This window comes from Schistocerca cancellata, chromosome 5 (genome assembly GCF_023864275.1).
Source record: "Schistocerca cancellata isolate TAMUIC-IGC-003103 chromosome 5, iqSchCanc2.1, whole genome shotgun sequence".
Taxonomy (NCBI): Eukaryota; Metazoa; Arthropoda; class Insecta; order Orthoptera; family Acrididae; genus Schistocerca; species Schistocerca cancellata.
This window is the reverse complement of record NC_064630.1, coordinates 651439560-651459642: the sequence shown is the minus strand read 5'-3', so window position 1 is coordinate 651459642 and position 20083 is coordinate 651439560. Positions and strand designations below refer to the sequence as shown.

The 20083-nt window shown below is 45.3% G+C and overlaps 1 protein-coding gene across 1 annotated transcript in view; it reads left to right on the top strand.

Moving 5' to 3' along the window:
• LOC126188271 (soluble guanylate cyclase 89Db-like) overlaps nucleotides 1-20083 on the top strand; it is a 540286-nt gene that overhangs the window by 485258 nt on the left and 34945 nt on the right. Inside the window, exons 8-10 of the mRNA XM_049929850.1 lie at nucleotides 4849-5017; nucleotides 7608-7751; nucleotides 16121-16274. Coding sequence (XP_049785807.1) covers nucleotides 4849-5017; nucleotides 7608-7751; nucleotides 16121-16274 — 467 coding nt within the window. The remainder of the gene's footprint in view (nucleotides 1-4848; nucleotides 5018-7607; nucleotides 7752-16120; nucleotides 16275-20083) is intronic.

Below are 20083 nucleotides of genomic sequence, written 5' to 3'. Positions count from 1 at the left end.
TAGTTCATGAACCACGAGCAACGTATGAGTGGCCAAGTAAGTGGTCCTGACAGTCGGGATACCAGTTACTTTGGAATAAGGCTGGGCATCTCGGACATATTCTGAGTCGTGGTCACCTTTGTGCTCAGACAGCAATGGCTACAAACTCCCCCAGTTAGTCCCTCAACCGTTAGGGGTAAAACTCAATGGGACCCGGGGCAAGTAAGGCTAGCAACGTGCTTCCCTGGTACTTTAAATATATTGCTGGCAACATTCAGAATTTTATAAGGGGGACTATGCTCCAGACTGAACGCTGAAAGGCATAATCAATCGTAAATGATGATGGAATTTGTCATAATTTACATCTCTGTTTACAAACCAACATCTCATTTCATAGAATCAGTATTAGAAATAAGAATAATGCTCAAAATGTTTTAAAGTCGCTTTCTTTGGTTCAGGAAAGTCATCGATATTTGGAAACACATTTTTCAATAATATACCAGTGTCATGAAATGTTTAACTACTAATAATGGTCAGTTTAAGATGAGCCTAAGAATTTAGTAACGACTTGTTAGTAGAAGCCATTAATGCAGATTTTATTAATAGTATAAAATAGCGTTAATGTTGCGAAATATCTAACTTCTTTTGATGTTGCTGGGCAACAGTCCACACATTAATTTTTTAATGAACACACCGCCATTTGACTGTAATGTTGTTTATTTAATTACGACCCAGGTTTCAGCCTTTTATGCCACTTTCAAGTGTTTCAGTTAATGTCATTAATGGAATATGTGTTAATGACATAAACTCTGTTCATCTTCAGTGTAGTAATGTGATGGATGTATATAACCTGACAAGTGATTTTCATTGTCATAAACACCTCACTGTATCGGTAATTTACTTGTTAAGTGACAAACTTGTTACTGTATATGAAATAGAGGAATGGGAAGGAAAGGGAAAGGGTGGGTAGGAAACTAGTGACTTCCAACCGCATAGGGCACTGTGGAAATGCAGTGGCGAAAGTGAAAATGTGTGCTGGACTAGAACTCGAACCCAGATTTAGCGACCCCTTTCAGCAGTTCCGTAAACCGCATCGGCTATCCGGACACGATCACCGACCGATCCAAATTTTCAACTTGACGCATGCTGCAATGCATGCTCTACTCGAGAAATATTGATTCTCGTTGGAGTTCGGGCGATATTAATGCATCCGCGCTGAAGGAAATGTAATGGAGCCATCACACCTATCACAGAAATGTATGTATATGCGATTGGTGTCTATTCTGTCGGACTTTTAAATGTCGTCTTTTAAATGAAAATATGTTACACTTTTTGACTTATTCCACATCAATGAGGACCATTTCACGAAACATTTGTGGTATGAACATTTTTCGCTAAGCATTTTTAAAACGGACGTTAGCATATCTCTTTTGTGTAAAAATGTTCTTGTTTTATTATCTACATTGTTGAAGGTCTCCTCACTATGGCTATATGGAACAAAAGGTATATCTAATCTACAGCGAAAGACAAGCAATGAAGAAAGTTCCATAAATCTGTCTACGAAGGTCTGCTGCACTGAGTAAGAATTTGTTAACACTGTTCTTGAAGCAGAGTGAACAATTGTTTCAGGCTTTGGGGCGAATTGATCTCCCACACAAACAGCGCTTTAAGTTATTCCAAGTACCGTATGTGACAAGTTATTTACTCCGAAGCCACGAGGAAGTCAGACCAAAATGTGTGTGTGAAATCTTATGGGACTTAACTGCTAAGGTCATCAGTCCCTAAGCTTACACACTACTTAACCTAAATTATCCTAAGGACAAACACACACACCCATGCCCGAGGGAGGACTCGAACCTCCACCGGGACTAGCTGCACAGTGAATTCAGACCAGTTACATCGATCACTATTTAACGATCTTTCTATTTTTGAGCACACTCACGTTGATAGCGAAGTAGCCATACCAAACTGGAAGTAAGTATTTGTCTAAAATCTTTTGATAAAAACCTGCTTTCTTTTCGCGATCGATCGAAACCAGGAAAAACAATGCCATACCGTCACACCAGTAGTGCCCTTTTTATTGTAATCGCATTATTCCGATAGATGTCGGTCAGCAGGCATCCGACCCATTACACCATACGATGTACCGTGACTCAGCACTTGATAAAACCTTCCACTGCTCCACAAATCAATAATAGATTTGTTTCTACCACTGTACTTGTGCTACGAAAGGAATCCTACGAAACACATGATGGTGAAGTCTAATGACTGTTTTGTACGTTTGCGCAACTATCAGTTGATTTCTTAAGACCACCAGAGCTTTTATTACATATTTGTAATTTTCCTATGTTTCTACCTGATAACAGAACCGCTAAGAGTGCACTTGGAGTCATGTAACATTCGTGAGTCGGGAGACTTTTGACAAGACATCTTATTTCAGTAACGCTCTCATCCCTTATTATGCTGGAAATCACATTTTTTGGAGTTGACTTAGAAGAGTAAACACCGTAGGCACACGCCAGGTGCTAAATACACTCATGCTCATAAATCAAGGATGATGCTGATACATGGTGAAACAACACTCTGGTGGGCGGTTTACGGGTTTAAATCACCTCGGGGTATGGCTATGCGGTGCATTTGACCTGCCGTCGTCGCACGGTGGCGCTGGCAGCAGTCCACATACGCAGAGGTGTGTTGGTGCATGTCAGAGTACTGTGCAGTGAGTAAGTGTGCAGACGTTTTCAGACGTGCTAATGGTGACTGTGTGTTGAAAATGGCTCAAAGAACACATGTTGATGACGTTGTGAAGGGTAGAATACTAGGGCGACTGGAGGCTGGTCTAACACAGTAGGTCATAGCACGGGCCCTCCGTGTGCCACAAAGTGCGATCTCAAGATTATGGCAATGATTCCAGCAGACAGGAAACGTGTCCAGGCGCTACAGTACGGGACGTCCACAGTGTACAACACTATAAGAAGACCGATATCTCACAATCAGTTCCCGCAGACGGCCACGGAGTACTGCAGGTAGCCTTGCTTGGGACCTTACTGCAGCCACTGGAACAGTTGTCTCCAGACACACAGTCTACAGATGACTGAACAGACATGGTTTATTCGCCCAGAGACCTGCAAGGTACATTCCACTGACCCCTGGTCACAGGAGAGCCCGTAAAGCCTGGTGTCAAGAACACAGTACATGGACATTGGAACAGTGGTCCCAGGTAATGTTTACGGACGAGTCCAGATTTAGTCTGAACAGTGATTCTCTCCGGGCTTTCATCTGGCGTGAACCAGGAACCAGATACCAACCCCTTAATGTCCTTGAAAAGGACCTGTATGGATGTCGTGGTTTGATGGTGTGGGTTGGGTTTTATGGCGGTGGTGCCGCGACAAACACTTCGCTGTAGAAACGGCTTACGAAGTCACCGCCACACTTTTAATAGCGGGCCGACCGGTCCGCTGGAACAGTGAACAGAAAGATGAAACCCAAACACTCTGGTTAAATAACAGTCGGTACTTATCTTTATTAACGAAGATACAGAAACACAGTAGTGAACTCCGTGTCTACAGAAATCTGTCTAGATCAAGTCGGAGCGGCTAGGTCAGCGTCGGCTGACGACAAACATCAACTCTGCTGCGAAGAACACACAACAGACTAGCAAGTACACAAATCGGTGGCGAGCATACCACTGAGCGGCGAACACAGAACTGTCCTGGCGCTCTCGACTCCAGCGCTTAAGAAGCCAGAAGCCAGCGGTGGCGCGCGCAGACTTGCGGCGATTTCCTGTATCGCTGGCGCTGCTTATGCGGACGGCGTCCGGACTTTGATGCTGCCAACCTTTTGGCAGCGGGCTCGGCTGGCACCACTGGCTAGGATATAACATTGGGATTATGATCGGTGCACGTACACCCCTGCATATCTGTGACAGAGGAACTGTAACAGGTCAGGTGTATCGGGGCGTCATTTTGCACCAGTATGTCCACTTTTTTCAGGGGTGCAATTGGTCCCACCTTCCTCCTGATGGGGATGATAACGCACGGCCCCACCGAGCTGCCATAATGGAGGAGTACCTTGATACAGAGGATCTCAGGCAAATGGAGTGACCTGCCTGTCTCTAGACCTAAACCCCATCAGGCACGTCTGGGATGCTCTCGGTCGGCGTATCGCTGCACGTCCTCACGCCCCTAGGACACTTCAGGAGCTTCGACAGGCACTGGTGCAAGAATGGGAGGCTATAACCCAGCAGCTGCTCGACCACCTGATCCAGAGTATGCCAAACCGTTGTGCGGCCTGTGTATGTGTGCATGATGATCATATCCCATGTTGATGTCGGGGTACATGCGCTGGAAACAGTGGCGTTTTGTAGAACATGTGTTGCGCGACGATTTTCTCAAGTTATCACCAATACCGTGGACTTAAAGATTTGTGTCGTGTGTGTTCCCTACGTGCCTATGCTATTAGCGCCAGTTTTGTCTAGTGCCGCGTTGTTCAAATGCTTCAAATGGCTCTGAGCACTATGGGACTTAACAGCTATGGTCATCAGTCCCCTAGAACTTAGAAAACTACTTAAACCTAATTAACCTAAGGACATCACACAACACCCAGTCATCACGAGACAGAGAAAATCCCTGACCCCGTCGGGAATCGAACCCGGGAACCCGGGCGCGGGATGCGAGAACGCTACCGCACGATCACGAGCTGCGGACTCCACATTATGCAATTATCCTTAATTTATGAGCATGATTGTACTTCATCTCAGAAATCACCAAAGGAGTTAAACTAAGTATCCATCCCCATGAAAATGAGTTTGGTAGTCTCAAATTAGACAGAGACCAGGAGAGAAGTATCTTATCACGTCTACTTTTACAGGCTGGAGCTCATGTTTGAACGAGCAGAACAACGTTCCATGGAGCTGGAGAAGAGTTACGCAGAGCTGGACTCCTGGAAACAGCGTGGCGATGATCTTCTGTACTCTATGATTCCGAAGCCTGTGGCGGACAGGCTGCGTTCTGGAGGGGATCCCATCAGTACCTGTCAGGTATGCCACAAAAGATTTGAAGCGACGAACGGTTGACGTGCTATACTCTGTTTTATGCCACTCATTGCTTCTCAGCACTCGTATTTAACGTGACTGCCTTTGTCTCTCCAAATGTAGGAGACTTGCTGCAGCTCAGGATATGAACAACAGAGATTCACACTATTTTCCAAGGTGAAAAAGCTGGTTAACTGCTTTGTTTCCTTTTTGTGCCTTAGTGGTGACAAAATATTTAATCAGATCTAGCTAAAGAAAGTGGAAAACGGACTATGTATTTCATGATGTCGTCAAAGCAAAATGATTCACTAACTTAATTGTTTGAGTCGTAGTTGAATAAAACAAAATTTGTCATACAAAATTGGAAGAGAGGAATTACTATAGCAGCTTATTATGAAACCTTTTATGTTTCATGCATGCTTGCAGGGCCTTCGCTTGAGAAAGCATCCGTGTCGGTTGGCATGCTGTACCATCAGTGACTTGTAGGGCAGCGACCGTAACGCCCATGCCTGATTTCTATGATCCTCAGTTTCCTAGAGCATTTCTCGCTGTATTCTGTTGAGCAGTCTCTTGTCAGATTAAGTTTATTGTTTCTTGGCTTACATTTGAAGTTATCAGTAACGTCTAATGGAGCGCGAGTAAAATGAACGCACAGTGATACTCTACATCCACAGAGATGTGGCATTGCTTAAGACAGTGGACACATTTTAGATAGCATAGGCATCTTGTCCAGCTATTCCGGCTATCATGTATTGTCATTTCTGTAAAATACTTTAAGTGACTTCTGAAATATATTTCTCAATAATGAACGGTTCTTTCTCCATGCATATCAGTCTTAGTCGCCAGCAAGCAACTAGCAAAAAAACGGAAATAGACACGTGAATAAATCTCATCTAGAACCCACGAAAAAGCAGACAAGTTCCCGTTACTTCGTAAAATCGATATTATTTACAGTAATAAGTATCTTCCCTTCCCAGATAAGAAATATTATTGATGGTGTCCAGAAATAACTGCGTCCAGTCGCCTTTTGTGATGCTTCAGTTTTTATTTATTTACCATGACCTGTTACAAACCACTATCGACTCATCATCAGGTGGTACCGTTCACTGTAAACAAAAATTGAAGCATCGACTGGTTGTAGTTATTTCTGGAAACCTTTATTCATCATAGCCGCAGTATCCCACACACATAATTGACATAGTTTATAAATTTTGGTATTTAATACGTAACACTCGAAACAGAACAAAACCTATTCGATAGCTGTGAGCCTTAAACCCATACCAATTTTAAGTTCTCCCCATCCTTTCCTTAAATCGCACTTAGTAAATCCCATGACTGGTTTGTAATGACAGCTACATCGATGAGTCGTTAAGCTCTAACATACCAACAAAAAAATAAGTAAAAATAAGTTTTAAACTTGTTGGCTTTTTTTATTTCACAAGAGCTTCATTGATACCACGCTACTTAACCATTCTTAAGTAAATGCGAAATTTAATACGTAGTATAACAGAAATAACGATTACAAGCCATATAAATTAGTTTATACACGATGTGAATATAATTTAATTTTTTGTATTACTTTTTTTGGCAGTACTATCAGGGTGTAACAGCCGTCAGTCTGACACAAATTTATGTGACATCTCGCAACCAGTATGTTTTAGAATTATTTAAAATTACGATATTCCTTGGTCGCCATGATGCCTTGCACGAGCAGCTGCTAAAAATCTTTTGAGAATTTTCTAGAATTTCTCGAATTTATATTTTTCGTCACCTTATTTTTGTCCATACTATACATATTTTGTGACGGGTTTCACAGTACAGGAAGATATTGGTAACTACCGTCATATTAATTTCATCAGCAAATTATTCTTGCATTTTCTCACTGGAGTTGGATACCAAAGTTAGGGAAAGGGGCCTCGCTAGAAATGTTAGTATCCTCAGCCACATTTGAGTATACCTACTATTTGTGGACGAGTGGAGCAGCCAGCGTCAGCTTCTAAAGTCCAATCCTAAAGATATAGGTTTACACTAAAGCTCGTTGCGTCTGGATGGCAATAGAAAAAAGTAACTATGGTTTCTATCTCTTCAATTTACTTGTGATTCATGATCTGAGCATAGTTAATTTGAAGTTTCTAGAACTGTAAGTACCTTTTATTTAAAGTACACGTATGATCACTCCCATTGTCTCTAAAATTACGTTACTGAAACTTGCTTCAGTTCGGTTGAAGCATACTTCAAGAGAAGTCAGCGTAAATTAGATTTTCAGTAATAAACGTGACAGGCCAGATAAAACCAATTCTGTTTAAGAATATATAAAAAAAATCTAAGCTGATAATTAATAAAACTCCAACTGATCGAATAATAAATACGAGAGTAGAAAATAAGCAACGAATATGGTGTAGTAACAAACGCTGAGGCTGCGAAATCAAGAAACTTTGATGCCATATCACACAGGAGTTCCTATTCTTCGTGTCTTGTCACGGAAAGCGTTGAAAACTTACGACGTGTAGGTGAACAGATCACTGTTTAAGGAAATAATAACTTTCCGCTTAATACACTGACTTCATTAACGTTCACTAAAACACGTTTGTTGCAGTCGTTTGACGAGGTGTCCATCCTGTTCTGCGAGTTGGTGGACTTCAGCTCCTCTACGGTGCAGGACGCCATGGACGTCGTGACCAGCATGAACGCCGTCTTCACTTGTTTTGATGCCCTCATGGACCGCTACAACGTGTACAAGGTAATTCTGACGTTTCCCTGTTAAAGCATAGGAAACTAGCAGCAAAACTACACTGAGAACTCTTGAACATTTGAAAGTCTAGTTTTTATACCTACTCGTAATTATCATAAAATTTATACACTACAGACCTTAAAATTGCTACACCACGAAGATGACGTGCTACAGACGCGAAATTTAACCGACAGGAAGAAGATGCTGTGATATGCAAATGATTAGCTTTTCAGAGCATTCAGACTAAGTTGGCGCCGGTGGCGACACCTACAACGTGATGGCATGAGGAAAGTTTCCAACAGATTTTTCGTACACAAACAGCAGTTGACCGGCGTTGCCTGGTGAAACGTTGTTGTGCTGCCTCGTGTAAGGAGGACAAATGCGTACCATCACGTTTCCGACTTTGACAAAGGTCGGATTGTAGCCTATCGCGATTGCGGTTTATAGTATCGCGACATTGCTGCTCGCTTTGGTCGAGATCCAATGACTGTTAACAGAATATGGAATAGGTGGGTTCAGGAGGGTAATACGGAACGCCGTGCTGGATCCCAACGGCCTCGTATCACCAGCATCTTATCCGCATGGCTGTAACGGATCGTGCAGCCACGTCTCGATCCCTGAGTCAACAGATGGGAACGTTTGCAAGACAACAACCATCTGCACGAACAGTTGGACGACGTTTGCAGCAGCATGGACTATCAGCTCGGAGACCATGCCTGCGGTTACCCTCGACGCTGCATCACAGACAGGAGCGCCTGCGATGGTGTACTCAACGACGACCCTGGGTGCACGAATGGCAAAACGTCATTTTTTCGGATGAATCCAGGTTCTGTTTACAGCATCATGATGGTCGCATCCATGTGTGGCGACTTCGCGGTGAACGTACATTGGAAGAGTGTATTCGTCATCGCCATACTGGGGTATCACCCGACGTGGTGGTATGGGGTGCCATTGCTTACACGTCTCCGTCACCTCTTGTTCGCATTGACGGCACTTTGAACAGTGGACGTTACATTTCAGATGTGTTACGACCCGTGGTTCTACCCTTCATTCGATCCCTTCGAAACCCTATATTTCAGCAGGATAATGCACGACCGCATGTTGCAGGTCCTGTACGGGCCTTTCTGGATAGAGAAAATGTTCGACTGCTGCCCTGGCCAGCACGATGTCCAGATCTGTCACCAACTGGAAACGTCTGGTCAATGGTGGCCGAGCAACTGGCTCGTCACAATACGCCAGTCACTATTCTTGATGAACTGTGATATCGTGTTGAAGCTGCATGGGCAGCTGTACCTGTACACGCCATCCAAGCTCTGTTTGACTCAATTCCCAGGCGTATCAAGGCCGTCATTACGGCCAGAGGTGGTTGTTCTGGGTACTGATTTCTCAGGATCTATGTACCCAAATTGTGTGAAAATGTAATCACATGTCAGTTATAGTATAATATATTTGTCCAATGAATACCCGTTTATCATCTGCATTTCTTCTTGGTGTAGCAATTTCATTGGCCAGTAGTGTAGAAATTAAAGATTACCCTCATCTAAAAGCAGTAAATTAAATTACTAATGAAAACTGGCAGAAGCATAGAGCTAACGCAAGAGATTAGCGATTGCTAGCTTTAAAAAGGTAAAACTCCTAATTTAGGTCTACTAGTATAATTTTAAGTTCATGCTTTTTCCATTATACGAGTCTGTGTCCGAAAATACCCACAGCGTCGCAGAGTATTTAACCATGCTTGATATGACCTAACATACAGTCCAATGAGGTGATAAAAGTCGTGGGATACCCCCTAACATAGTGTCGGACCTCCTTTAGCCAGGTGTAGTGCAACAACTCGAGTTGGCATGGATTCCACACGTCGCTGGAAGTCCCCTGAAGAAATTTTGAGGCATGCTGCCTCTATAGCTGCCCATAATTGCGAAAGCGTTGCCGGTGCATGTTTTTGTGCACAGACTGACCTCTCAATTATGTCCGATAAATGTTCGATGGGATTCATGTCGGGTGATCAGGGTGACCAAACATCCGTTCGATCTGTCCAGAATGTTCTTCAAACCAATCGGGAAAAACTGTGGCGCATTGACTTGGCGCACTGTCATACATAAAAATTCCGTAGTTGTTTAGCTGCAGGTAGTCTCTCAGTAGCCGAACGTAACCATTCCCATTCGATGATCGCTTCAGTTGAACCAAAGAAACCAGTCTAGTCCATGCAAGCACACTCCATACCATTGTGGAGCCACCACCGACTTCCACAGTGCCTTGTTGGCAACTAGGGTCCGTGGCTTTGTGTGGTCTGCTCCACATTCGAACCCTTCCATCAGCTCTTACCAACCGAAATCTGGACTCATCTGACCAGGACGCGTTTTTCCAGTCGTCTAGGGTCAAACCGATACGGTCGCGAGTCCAGGACAGCCGCTGCAGGTGATGTCGTGCTCTTAGCAAAGGCATTCGCGTCGGTCGTCTGCTGCCATAGACCATTAAGGCCAAATTTCGCATCACTGTCCTAACAGACACTTCCGTCGTACGTCCCACATTGATTTATGACGTTATTTCACGCATTGTTGCTTGTCTGTTAGCACTGACAGCACTACGCAGACGCTCAAAACACTGTTGCAAAAACAGCGAAATATAAGCAGACGACACTGCTGTCGGTCGTTAAGTGGAGGCCGTCGGCACTGCGCTGTCCGTGCTGAGAGGTAATGCCTGAAATTTGGTATTCTCGGCACAATCTTGACACAGTGGATCTCGGAATATTGAATTCACTAACGATTTCCGGTATGAAATGTCCCATGCCTGTAGCTCCAACTACCATTCCGTGTTCAAAGTCAGTTAATTCCTTCGTGTGGCCATAACCGTTTCGGAAACCTTTTCACATTAATCATCTGAGTACAAATGACAACTCCGGCAGTGCTGCTGCTGCTGATGATGATGTTTGTTTTGTGGGGCGCTCAACTGCGCGGTCATCAGCGCCCGTACAATGTCCCAGTTTTGACACAGTCTAATTTTTTACCTACCAATCTAACCACTGTCACGAATGATGATGATGATGATGATGATGATGACGATGAAATGATTAGGACAACACAAACACCCAGTCAGCTCCGGCAGTGTACTGCCAATTTATACGTTGTATACGTGATACTACCGCCATCTGTATACGTGTATATCGCCATCCTGTGACTTTTGTCACCTCATTGTGTAGTTCTAGATTATATTATGTTTTAGTTTTATTTGGATTCGGATACATAAACGTGGATTTTACGGTTTGCTCCGCTATCGTCGCTATTAAAATATGCAGTGTACTAATACAAATGAATGACAATTTACCATGAGTCCCAAATCGTCTCTGCTTCGCATATACACACTCACGATCAGAAAAAAAACAGAACACCTTGAACGACTGGAGATAGGATGTTCATATTAACAGGACGTGCACATTAATATGTTCTGCAGAAACGATTAGCATTTCAGTCACCTCGGTTCAGCATATGACCTGTCCGTCACTGGTAGCTGAGTGGTCAGCGTGGCGGAATGTCATATGTAACGGCCAGGATTCGACTCCCGGCTGGGATTCAGACTTTCTCCGCTCAGGGACTGGGCGTTGTGTTGTCCTTATCATCATCATTTCATCCCCATCGTCACGCAAGTCGCCGAAGAGGCGTCAACTAGAAAGACTTGCACCAGGCGAATGGTGTACCCGACGGGAGGCCCTATCCACACGGCATTTCCGTTTCCAGCATGTGACCTGGTTGCCTAATAGGCACAGGGTCCGCCATGGGCCCTGATAACTTCTTCCATGGATGATGATATCGACGCGAACAAGGAACGAATGTCGTCCTGTGGTATAGCATCCATGCTGCATTCACCTAGTTCCAGAGTTCATCTGTGGTGGTTGGCACTGGGTCACAGCACTGCACCCGTCATTTTGCCATATCCCATACATTTTCAATTGACGACAAATCTGGTGACCTGGCAGGCCATGTGCTCCTGCAGCAACATGTGGTTGTGCATTGTCTTGCTCAAAAATGGCGTCTGGGGTGTTGTGCAGAAAGGGTATGGCTACGGGTCGCAGGATATCATTCACGTAGGTCACACTGGTTACAGTGCACTGGACAGCACCAACTACGATTCGTGGTTGTACCCAGTAGCAGCCCACTCCGTAAGGCCTTGATTGGTCCTGTATGGCTTGTGTGACATCATTTTCAAACAAACAGAACCTGAATTCGTCCAAAAACACTAGCTGGTACCATTTCTACCCCAGTGATGTTGTTCTATGCACCACTGCCGTCTAGAATGTTTCTGCACATGCGCCAAAGGTAGGCGGAGAAGCGGACGACGCGCACGTAACCGATGCCGTAATAAACGGCGACGGACTGTCACCTCTGATAGTGTACGATGTCTTACACTGTTGCCCCAGAGCCGAGGAGTACGCAGATCTGTTCTGGGATGCCAATCGGATGAAGTGTCGATCTTCTCGGGTGGTGGTCTGGATGATGCGACCTGACCCATCTCGTCGTGTTCTAGAGCCTTCCGTGAACCATTCTGCACACACCCGTTGCACTACCAAAACGCTTGGTTCCACACGGGCATGTAAGCATCACATGCTCTTATGCCAGTAATGGGGCCTCTTTCAGAATCAATGATTTGACGGTACGGTTTGCACATACGTCTGCGATGGATGCTGCGCGTTTTCCCAAGTCACACTGATCCATTTCCTTCGATTTATAGTGACAAAGGGAACCACAGGCACATTTTACCTGTAGGCTGTGTTGCACCTTGATATCACTGTTGAACTTGAACCCACGGGCCAATATGGTTCAAATGTTAATCATTTCTGCTGTGCAGAATTAGTATTGAATTTAGGGGCGACTAGACATTTCAACAAGAGCAACAAGCAACAGGATTAGCGTTGCCACAACTTAACAAATAGCCTCTAGTCCCCTAATGTTACATCAATGCCTGTTTCCAACTGGCCGTGGTTGATTGGCTAATGGAGATGTGTGCCTTCAATAACTGCTTACAGAACATTACTGACTTACGTAATTTATTTATAATAGTTCAGTGAAAAACAAGTCTTAAAACACTTCATAGAAAGACCGGTTAAATAACTTTTCCTTTGATTAATCGGGCAATAAATTCTCAATCAATAACAGTAGAAACAACACCACTTCCAAATAAAGACTTACAGAATCGTAATGGTAGATAGGTGCCTTACAAGCTTCAAAATTCACTTTCATTTAACACGCAGATATAAAAACATATCCCAAACTCACAGTTAGCATACTTGTCAAATTCCAGTATATAACCCGCTGAACTACAGTGCAGAACTGACAGTTTCAGATCTGTCCAATGAGTAATCCTGATAACAGAAAATTATGTTCACAAATAAGAAAAATAATAACTTTGTGACAATGCTCATCCGGCATTGGCCACACTTTTACACAATCGTGAATTCCGTTGAAAAGTGACCGTTACTGCTCAGTCTCCACACAGTTAAGTAAACTAACATCGCAGAAGTCACTGAAGGTTAATACACGTATCGTATTCCACTGCTTTCTTCTCCGATATCATGACATCCTTGAACCGTGAATTTACTTTCAATTTTTTTTCTTAAAGAATTTACTTTATTTACTGCCAGTTCATCAAGACATTGACACATTTCATCACACTAGGTGAGCGTGGAAATAGTTGCCAGGAAGTAACAGGTGGAAAATTACTTTTAACAAATGTGAATTTATTCCTAAAAGCTTTTTCAAAACAGATTTAAAATTATAAGCAGAAAAGCACACTCGAAATATCAAGTTAGAGTTTTATTTAGAGGCAAAGAAAAATATTAACAGTAGGAGCCTTAGGGCTGAGAAACTTGCCTGCTCCCTTTCAACACGGCCGTAGTCATGACCGCTCACAACAACCTCTGAAAAAGCACACAGGTGCAAATCTGCAACACACCAGATTACTTTAAACAAAAGAATTCTTAACAATTCACTCAAACATGTAAACTATGCACCCCGTAAGAGGAATGGAAGTGGTACAACCCTCAAATTATTTGCCACCGAAAGTGCAATATTTTTTAAACGGTGGAAGGGTGGCAAGCTTATAACCTAAAATGACTATTTAAATAAAACCCATAAAATGCAGACATACATAAAATGTACAACATGCTCTACATTACACACATACCACCTCGCAAGATGATAAGCAAGATAGAAACGTATTTCAAGAATTCGCCCTTTAAACAATAAATTCGTCAACACCGAATCCGACAAACATGACAGAGGCAGCTATTAACGTATGGCAGATTGACAGGGGGGGTGGGGGAGGAGTTTACTAAACAACCCGAACCGCAGATTGCTCTAAACCTCCCCAATTCCACAAGGGAAAAACGGACCACCCAATCCACAATAACCACCTTCCCGCGGGTGGGCAAACGAAGAATGGTGGGACGACTCCAAAACAAAGCGGGTGGTGACCTCACCAAGAAAACATTTACAATTTAACAAGTAAATGAAACAACGTATCTCCAATCACTTAACTTCTATAACTGCGATTTCTGGCGAAGACCTGGCGCAGCACCCCCAACGCTCTCCCGAACCGTCCGCTGCCAGCCGCTTCAACGGACGCAGGAAGGCGCGCCGATCTCGCGTCTCACGGCGTCGCAGCTCGCCCCCGGCCATCCCAATGTCGTGGTTCCGCTCCTGTCTTGTGAACCGCGAAGCCACTACCCCTTTCTCTACGGCCCTACGCACTGGACTCACGTGGGGACCTCACATGCGCCGACGCTCAAGGCGGACAAGTCATCCCGTGTCTCAGCGCGCGACCGACCAACCGACCAGTCCAACCGCCAATGACCGTTGCCCGAGCAACTCGTGCAGACCGGCGGCCTAACGCGCAGATAGATGCAGGAACTCAGCCCCGACCGGGCGACGACTAGCTGAGTTCTGTTACTGGCTGAGTGGCAAGACTCTCTTTTCTGGCTTTAAGGTCTGATCCAAACGACAGACATACTAGCACTCCAACGACAGGCACTAACTGCCGCACAAATGCAAACGAGAGACAGACCAACAACTGGTGACGCGACACTGAGCTAGCCTCACACCGACTGACTCCCTGACGAGTTTTTTTTTTTCTTTATTGATTTTCAATTCCCCCGAAGGGGGCGGGCTGGCAGCAGCTTAGTACGCCGCTCTACAGCCTACAGACTTTTTTTTAAAAAAGGAAGAAGAAATAAACAATGAAACACAGGCGATAAAATGGTGACTTAAAGTGTAAAATGGTGTAAAAATGCGGAAAGTTAAAACAGAAAGCAAAAGGGGTTGGCAATGTTGATAAAATACACAGGAATCAGACAAGTGACATAGTAGACACACAATTAAAAAACATGGCGACAGTCTGGTTTCTGTTCGCAAGAGATAAAAAATCACACCTAGCGACAGTATGATGGCTGTTCGCTACACTTCCCAAAAGACACAACACGGGACACTCACTGGAAAAACACACACTGTAAAACACTGCTCGAAAATCGCGGCACAAATATGGCACTCCCGAGCCAAAGGCAGATGGGGGGGGGGGGGGTCCCTGACGAGCTGATAGCGCCCCTTAAATGCACATGAAGAGGCAACTTTCCGCTTTCCCACTAGAGGGAGACACCAAAGCTGCGATTACCACAGCGGCGCCACCGCCGCAGACGGAGGGCGACTACTTCCCACAACGCGCTGCGGCGCGCTCTTCAAACAGCAATTTTTTACCACGGCTCAATCCTTATTGTGGGCGAACATGGTACAGTACAGCGTGTTCAGGTTGGACGCACGCTGTCTTGTTTATCTGCCGTGTCAAAACACCAAAGTGCCAAAATTATTAATGCACAATTCGGACCATCCGTATCCCAACACTCTGCCGTTCTGTCCTTCTCGCTCGGTACTCCCTAACCCTCCACTCCTCGTCGCTAGAGGGCCACTCGCCGCCAACTCGGCGCCCCAGTATCTCTGGCGAGGCCAATGTCGACCTTGACACTTGCGGCGGGAACACAATCGTGCCGAAAATCAGCGCACTGCAGAAGATACTAATGTACACGTCCTGTGAATATGAAGGTCCTATCTAGTCGCTGAAGGTGTTCACAAGAGTGAACTTTCCTGGACGTGTCACATGTGTGCAACGCTTTGAAGTGACATTCACTCTCACAATGGGTGGGCAATGGTCTCATCAGTGTGTGTGTGTGTGTGAGGGGGGGGGGGCTGGAAGGGGGGGGAGGGAAGGGGGTATGTGTGTGTGTATGCGTAGTTTAGTTCAGTCACTAGTTTTGGTGCCGCAGCCAGTACGTGTGATTTTTCCTAGCTGTCAGTTGTCGCCAGTGTGTGTGCTGTGTTGCGACGCGGCTGTTGCAGGTGGAGACGGTGGGCCAGGTGTACATGGCGGTGAGCGGCGCGCCCGAGACGTCGCCCAGACACGCGCAGAACGTGGCCGACGTGTCGCTGCAGCTGGTGCGGCGCGTGCGCGAGCTGCGACTGCCATCGGGGATCAGCATACAGATACGCATAGGTGAGTTGCGCCCTATTCCCGTATTATAATTGTGGTGTCAACGTTGGACACCACGCTAGAGATTGCGATAACGGATAGCGGTCCAGCACTTACAATCTCTCTAGACCCGCTGGCGCTTGCAGCGCCGCCGTATGGTTCAGACACAGACTTGCAGATCGCACCGGCCGAGTCAACTACAGGTCGTGAGAGAAGTCAGATTAGAATAGCCTTCAGCTCGCTAGGTTCGCAGCCTCTAGTTCGAGCATGTATTACGCACGCAATACCAGATTACTTGTTGTATAATCCAGATAATGTTTGTTAATGAGTCATTTGTATTAAAGAAAGATAGTTGTTATTAGTTATGTTCCTGAAATGCCGTAGCAGGACAAAGTTAAATAAAAGTTATTTACTAAAGTATTCCAGAAAGTGGTTCAAATGGCTCTGAGCACTATGGGACTTCTGACTTCATCGCCCCTAGAACTTAGAACTACTTAAACCTAACTAACGTAAGGACATCACACACATCCATGCCCGGAGCAGGATTCGAACCTACGACCGTAGCGGTCACGCGGTTCCAGACTGAAGCGCCTAGAACCGCTCGGCCATCACGGCCGGCACTCGTATTTCCTTTCTTGAGTATGAAAGGAGGCTAGCCACTCTGACTAGCCTCGTGTAATCTATGTAAGTGAGAGGGAACATATTGGTATGTTAATGACAATAAGATTCGCCAACTGCACTTGGAATCTTAAGGAGGAATATGACTGCGATTGCAGAGGCAGTGCTAACTCCCTGGCCGCGCGGGGTAGCCGCTCGGTCTAAGGGGGTCTTGTCACGGTCCACGTGGCAACTCCCGACGGAAGTTCGAGTCCTCCTTCGGGCATGGGTGTGTGTGTTGTCCTTAGCGTAAGTTAGTTGAAGTTAGATTAAGTAGTGCGTAAGCTTAGGGACCGATGACCTCAGCAGTTTGGTCCCATAAGATTTCCAATTACTAACTCTCTGACTTTTCTGATGGGATGTCATGGATTACCTTGGGATGTAGGAGCCAGTGTCTTATACAAGTTCTTTGTGTATGCCGAAATGCTGTCCTTCAGGTGAGAGATGACATGAAAAGCTGAGCGAGCCAAGTCCGGACTGTATTATGGGTGATTAAGCACTAACCATCGGCAAAGCTGCAGGAACGTCTTTGTTGCAACTGCAGTGCGCGGCCGAGATTTGTCACGAAGGAGGACAATGCCTGAAGACAGCATTCTTCCCTTGTTCTGAATTGCCGTTCGTAGATGTTGTAGAGTCACGTTTGTGAGGCTGTAGTGATGGCCGTGCCACGTTCCGTGAATTCCATCAACAAAACTCCTTTCCGGTCCCAGAACGCAGCAGCCATACACCTCCTGGTGGAGAAAATTCGCTTGCACTTCTTTTGTTTGTTCAGCGAATGAAAATGCATCCACTGTTTGAACTGCTCTTTCGTTTCGTCATTTTCGAAATGAAGCCAAGTCTCATTCGTTGTGACAATTTTGCTCAAAAAATTTTGTCCTTCATCTTGGTAACGCTGGAAAACCTTTAAGATAGAGCTCATTCCGTGTGTTTTGTGATGGTCGGACAGCATCTTCGGAACGCATATCCCACAGAGTTTGTGGTACCGAAGCCTCTCGCTTATGATGGGAGGGAGAGCAGATCCTGAAATATCGGCAAACGAATCACTCAACACAAATACTGTGAACTGATGATTGTCTCGAGTTGCCTGTACAAGATCGTCGATCGACTGTCGCTTCCTTCCCTGTTCGCCTACACTAGGAACGTCCGTGTTTCACAGTTGCTGCTACACTTTGCTGTCTTATACACAACTTCATCACCTGCGAGTAGTCTTAAAGAGCTTCCGACCCTTTCTACTAGACCATCTATACATTATAAACAGCTGTGGACCTGTCACACTTCTATGGGGTGCTCCGAAAATTACATGTTACGTCTGTAAATTTTGTTACACTAAGAGCCATATGTTGAGTTCTATCTAAAAAGAAGTTTTGAATCCAGCCGCAAAAACTAGTTCAAATGGCTCTGAGCACTATGGGACCATCTGACTTAAAACTACTTAAACCTAACTAACCTAAGGACATCACACACATCCATGCCCGAGGCAGGATTCGAACCTGCGACCGTTGCAGCAGAGCGGTTCCAGACTGAAGCGCCTAGAACCGCCGACAATCCAGCCACAAATCTGGTCCGATACTCGGTAAACTTGTATTTTTTTAACTAGATGGCAGTGCGGGTCGGTGTCCAATGCCTTCCTGAAGTCAAGGAACACAGCATCAATGTGAGCGCCGTTGTTTACGGCACTATGGAGCTCATTGAGGAATAGAACGAGCTGAATTTCGCAAGATCTCTGTTTGCAGGACCATGGTGATTTACCCACCACAACCAACTTTTTCGATAGTCCACATATTCCAATCTTTGTCTATCACTACAGCGTTTATCTTATGCTACTCACTTTAGTGCCAAGTTACCTATTTCTGAATTTTTGTAGTACATACTTGACAAATCTGTCCCTTCTCCTGGTGAGTGTGCTCCATAGATCAATTTCCCCAAGTACTCTCGTTTTTGATTTGTCTACCGAACATTTAATATCCTCGCTTAGACATTTTTAAATGCTTCCGGTTTTGTACTTTGTTACGTTTTCTCAAGGTCTGATTTCTTGCAGTGCTGTTTTACAGACATACAGTTCCAGAACCATCTTCCTCCATTCCATGTCAGCTTACAACAACAGAATAACACATTTGTCAAAAACAACGTTCAACTTCCCACAATCTGATTTTAATGTCCCCCTTGCTCGGGCAGCTTGCATAAAGTTGTCCCCTTAGAACTAGCAAAGTGCCCCGTCTTCTTACGGTTAGCACTAACTCCCAAACCTCCACATGTCAGACAGTCAGATCGCACCAAACGCTATACATCGATAATCAACCAAAACACCGATATAGTTTCTTCTACGTGCTGTCGTCCAGGATATCATGCGTAAACGGTGTCCGCCCCTGGTAGCTGGCCCGCATCTCGTGGTCGTGCGGTAGCGTTCTCGCTTCCCACGCCCGGGTTCCCGGGTTCGATTCCCGGCGGGGTCAAGGATTTTCTCTGCCTCGTGATGGCTGGGTGTTGTGTGCTGTCCTTAGGTTAGTTAGGTTTAAGTTCTAGGGGACTGATGACCTAAGATGTTAAGTCCCATAGTGCTCAGAGCCATTTGAACCATTTTTTGAACCCTGATAGCTGAGTGGTCAGCGCGACAGAATGTCATACTTAACGGACCAGGTTCCCGGCTGGCTCTGAGATTTTCTCCGCTGAGGGACTGGGTGTTGTGTTGCCCTAATCATCATCATTTCATCCCCACCGACACGCAAGTCGCCGAAGTGGCGTCAACTCGAGAGACTTGCACCAGGCGAACGGTCTACCCGACGGGAGGCCCTAGCCACACGACATTTCTATTTATGCGTAAACAACAAGCAATAAGTATCGCATGACCTACGGTCAACGGGAAAAGCGTAACTGTCAGCATATGTCAGAGCTCGCGTGAGGAAGCCAGTAGAGCGCTAGTTTGTCCTACCCAGGATCGCGGGTTCGAGCTCTGGTCATGCTAGTTTTTGTACTGTAATACGTGTGAACGTGTTACGCGGACAACATGTTGCTGACATATACAAGGAGTGTTCAGAGGTTATAACAATGTTCTATTGGCAATCCCCTCTCACTTAGTTTAATTGTCCCGGGTTCGGTTCTCGGCCGGGTTGGGAATTTTCTCTGCCCCGTGGCTGGGTGCTTGTGTTGTCCTCATCATTTCATCATTATCCTCATCA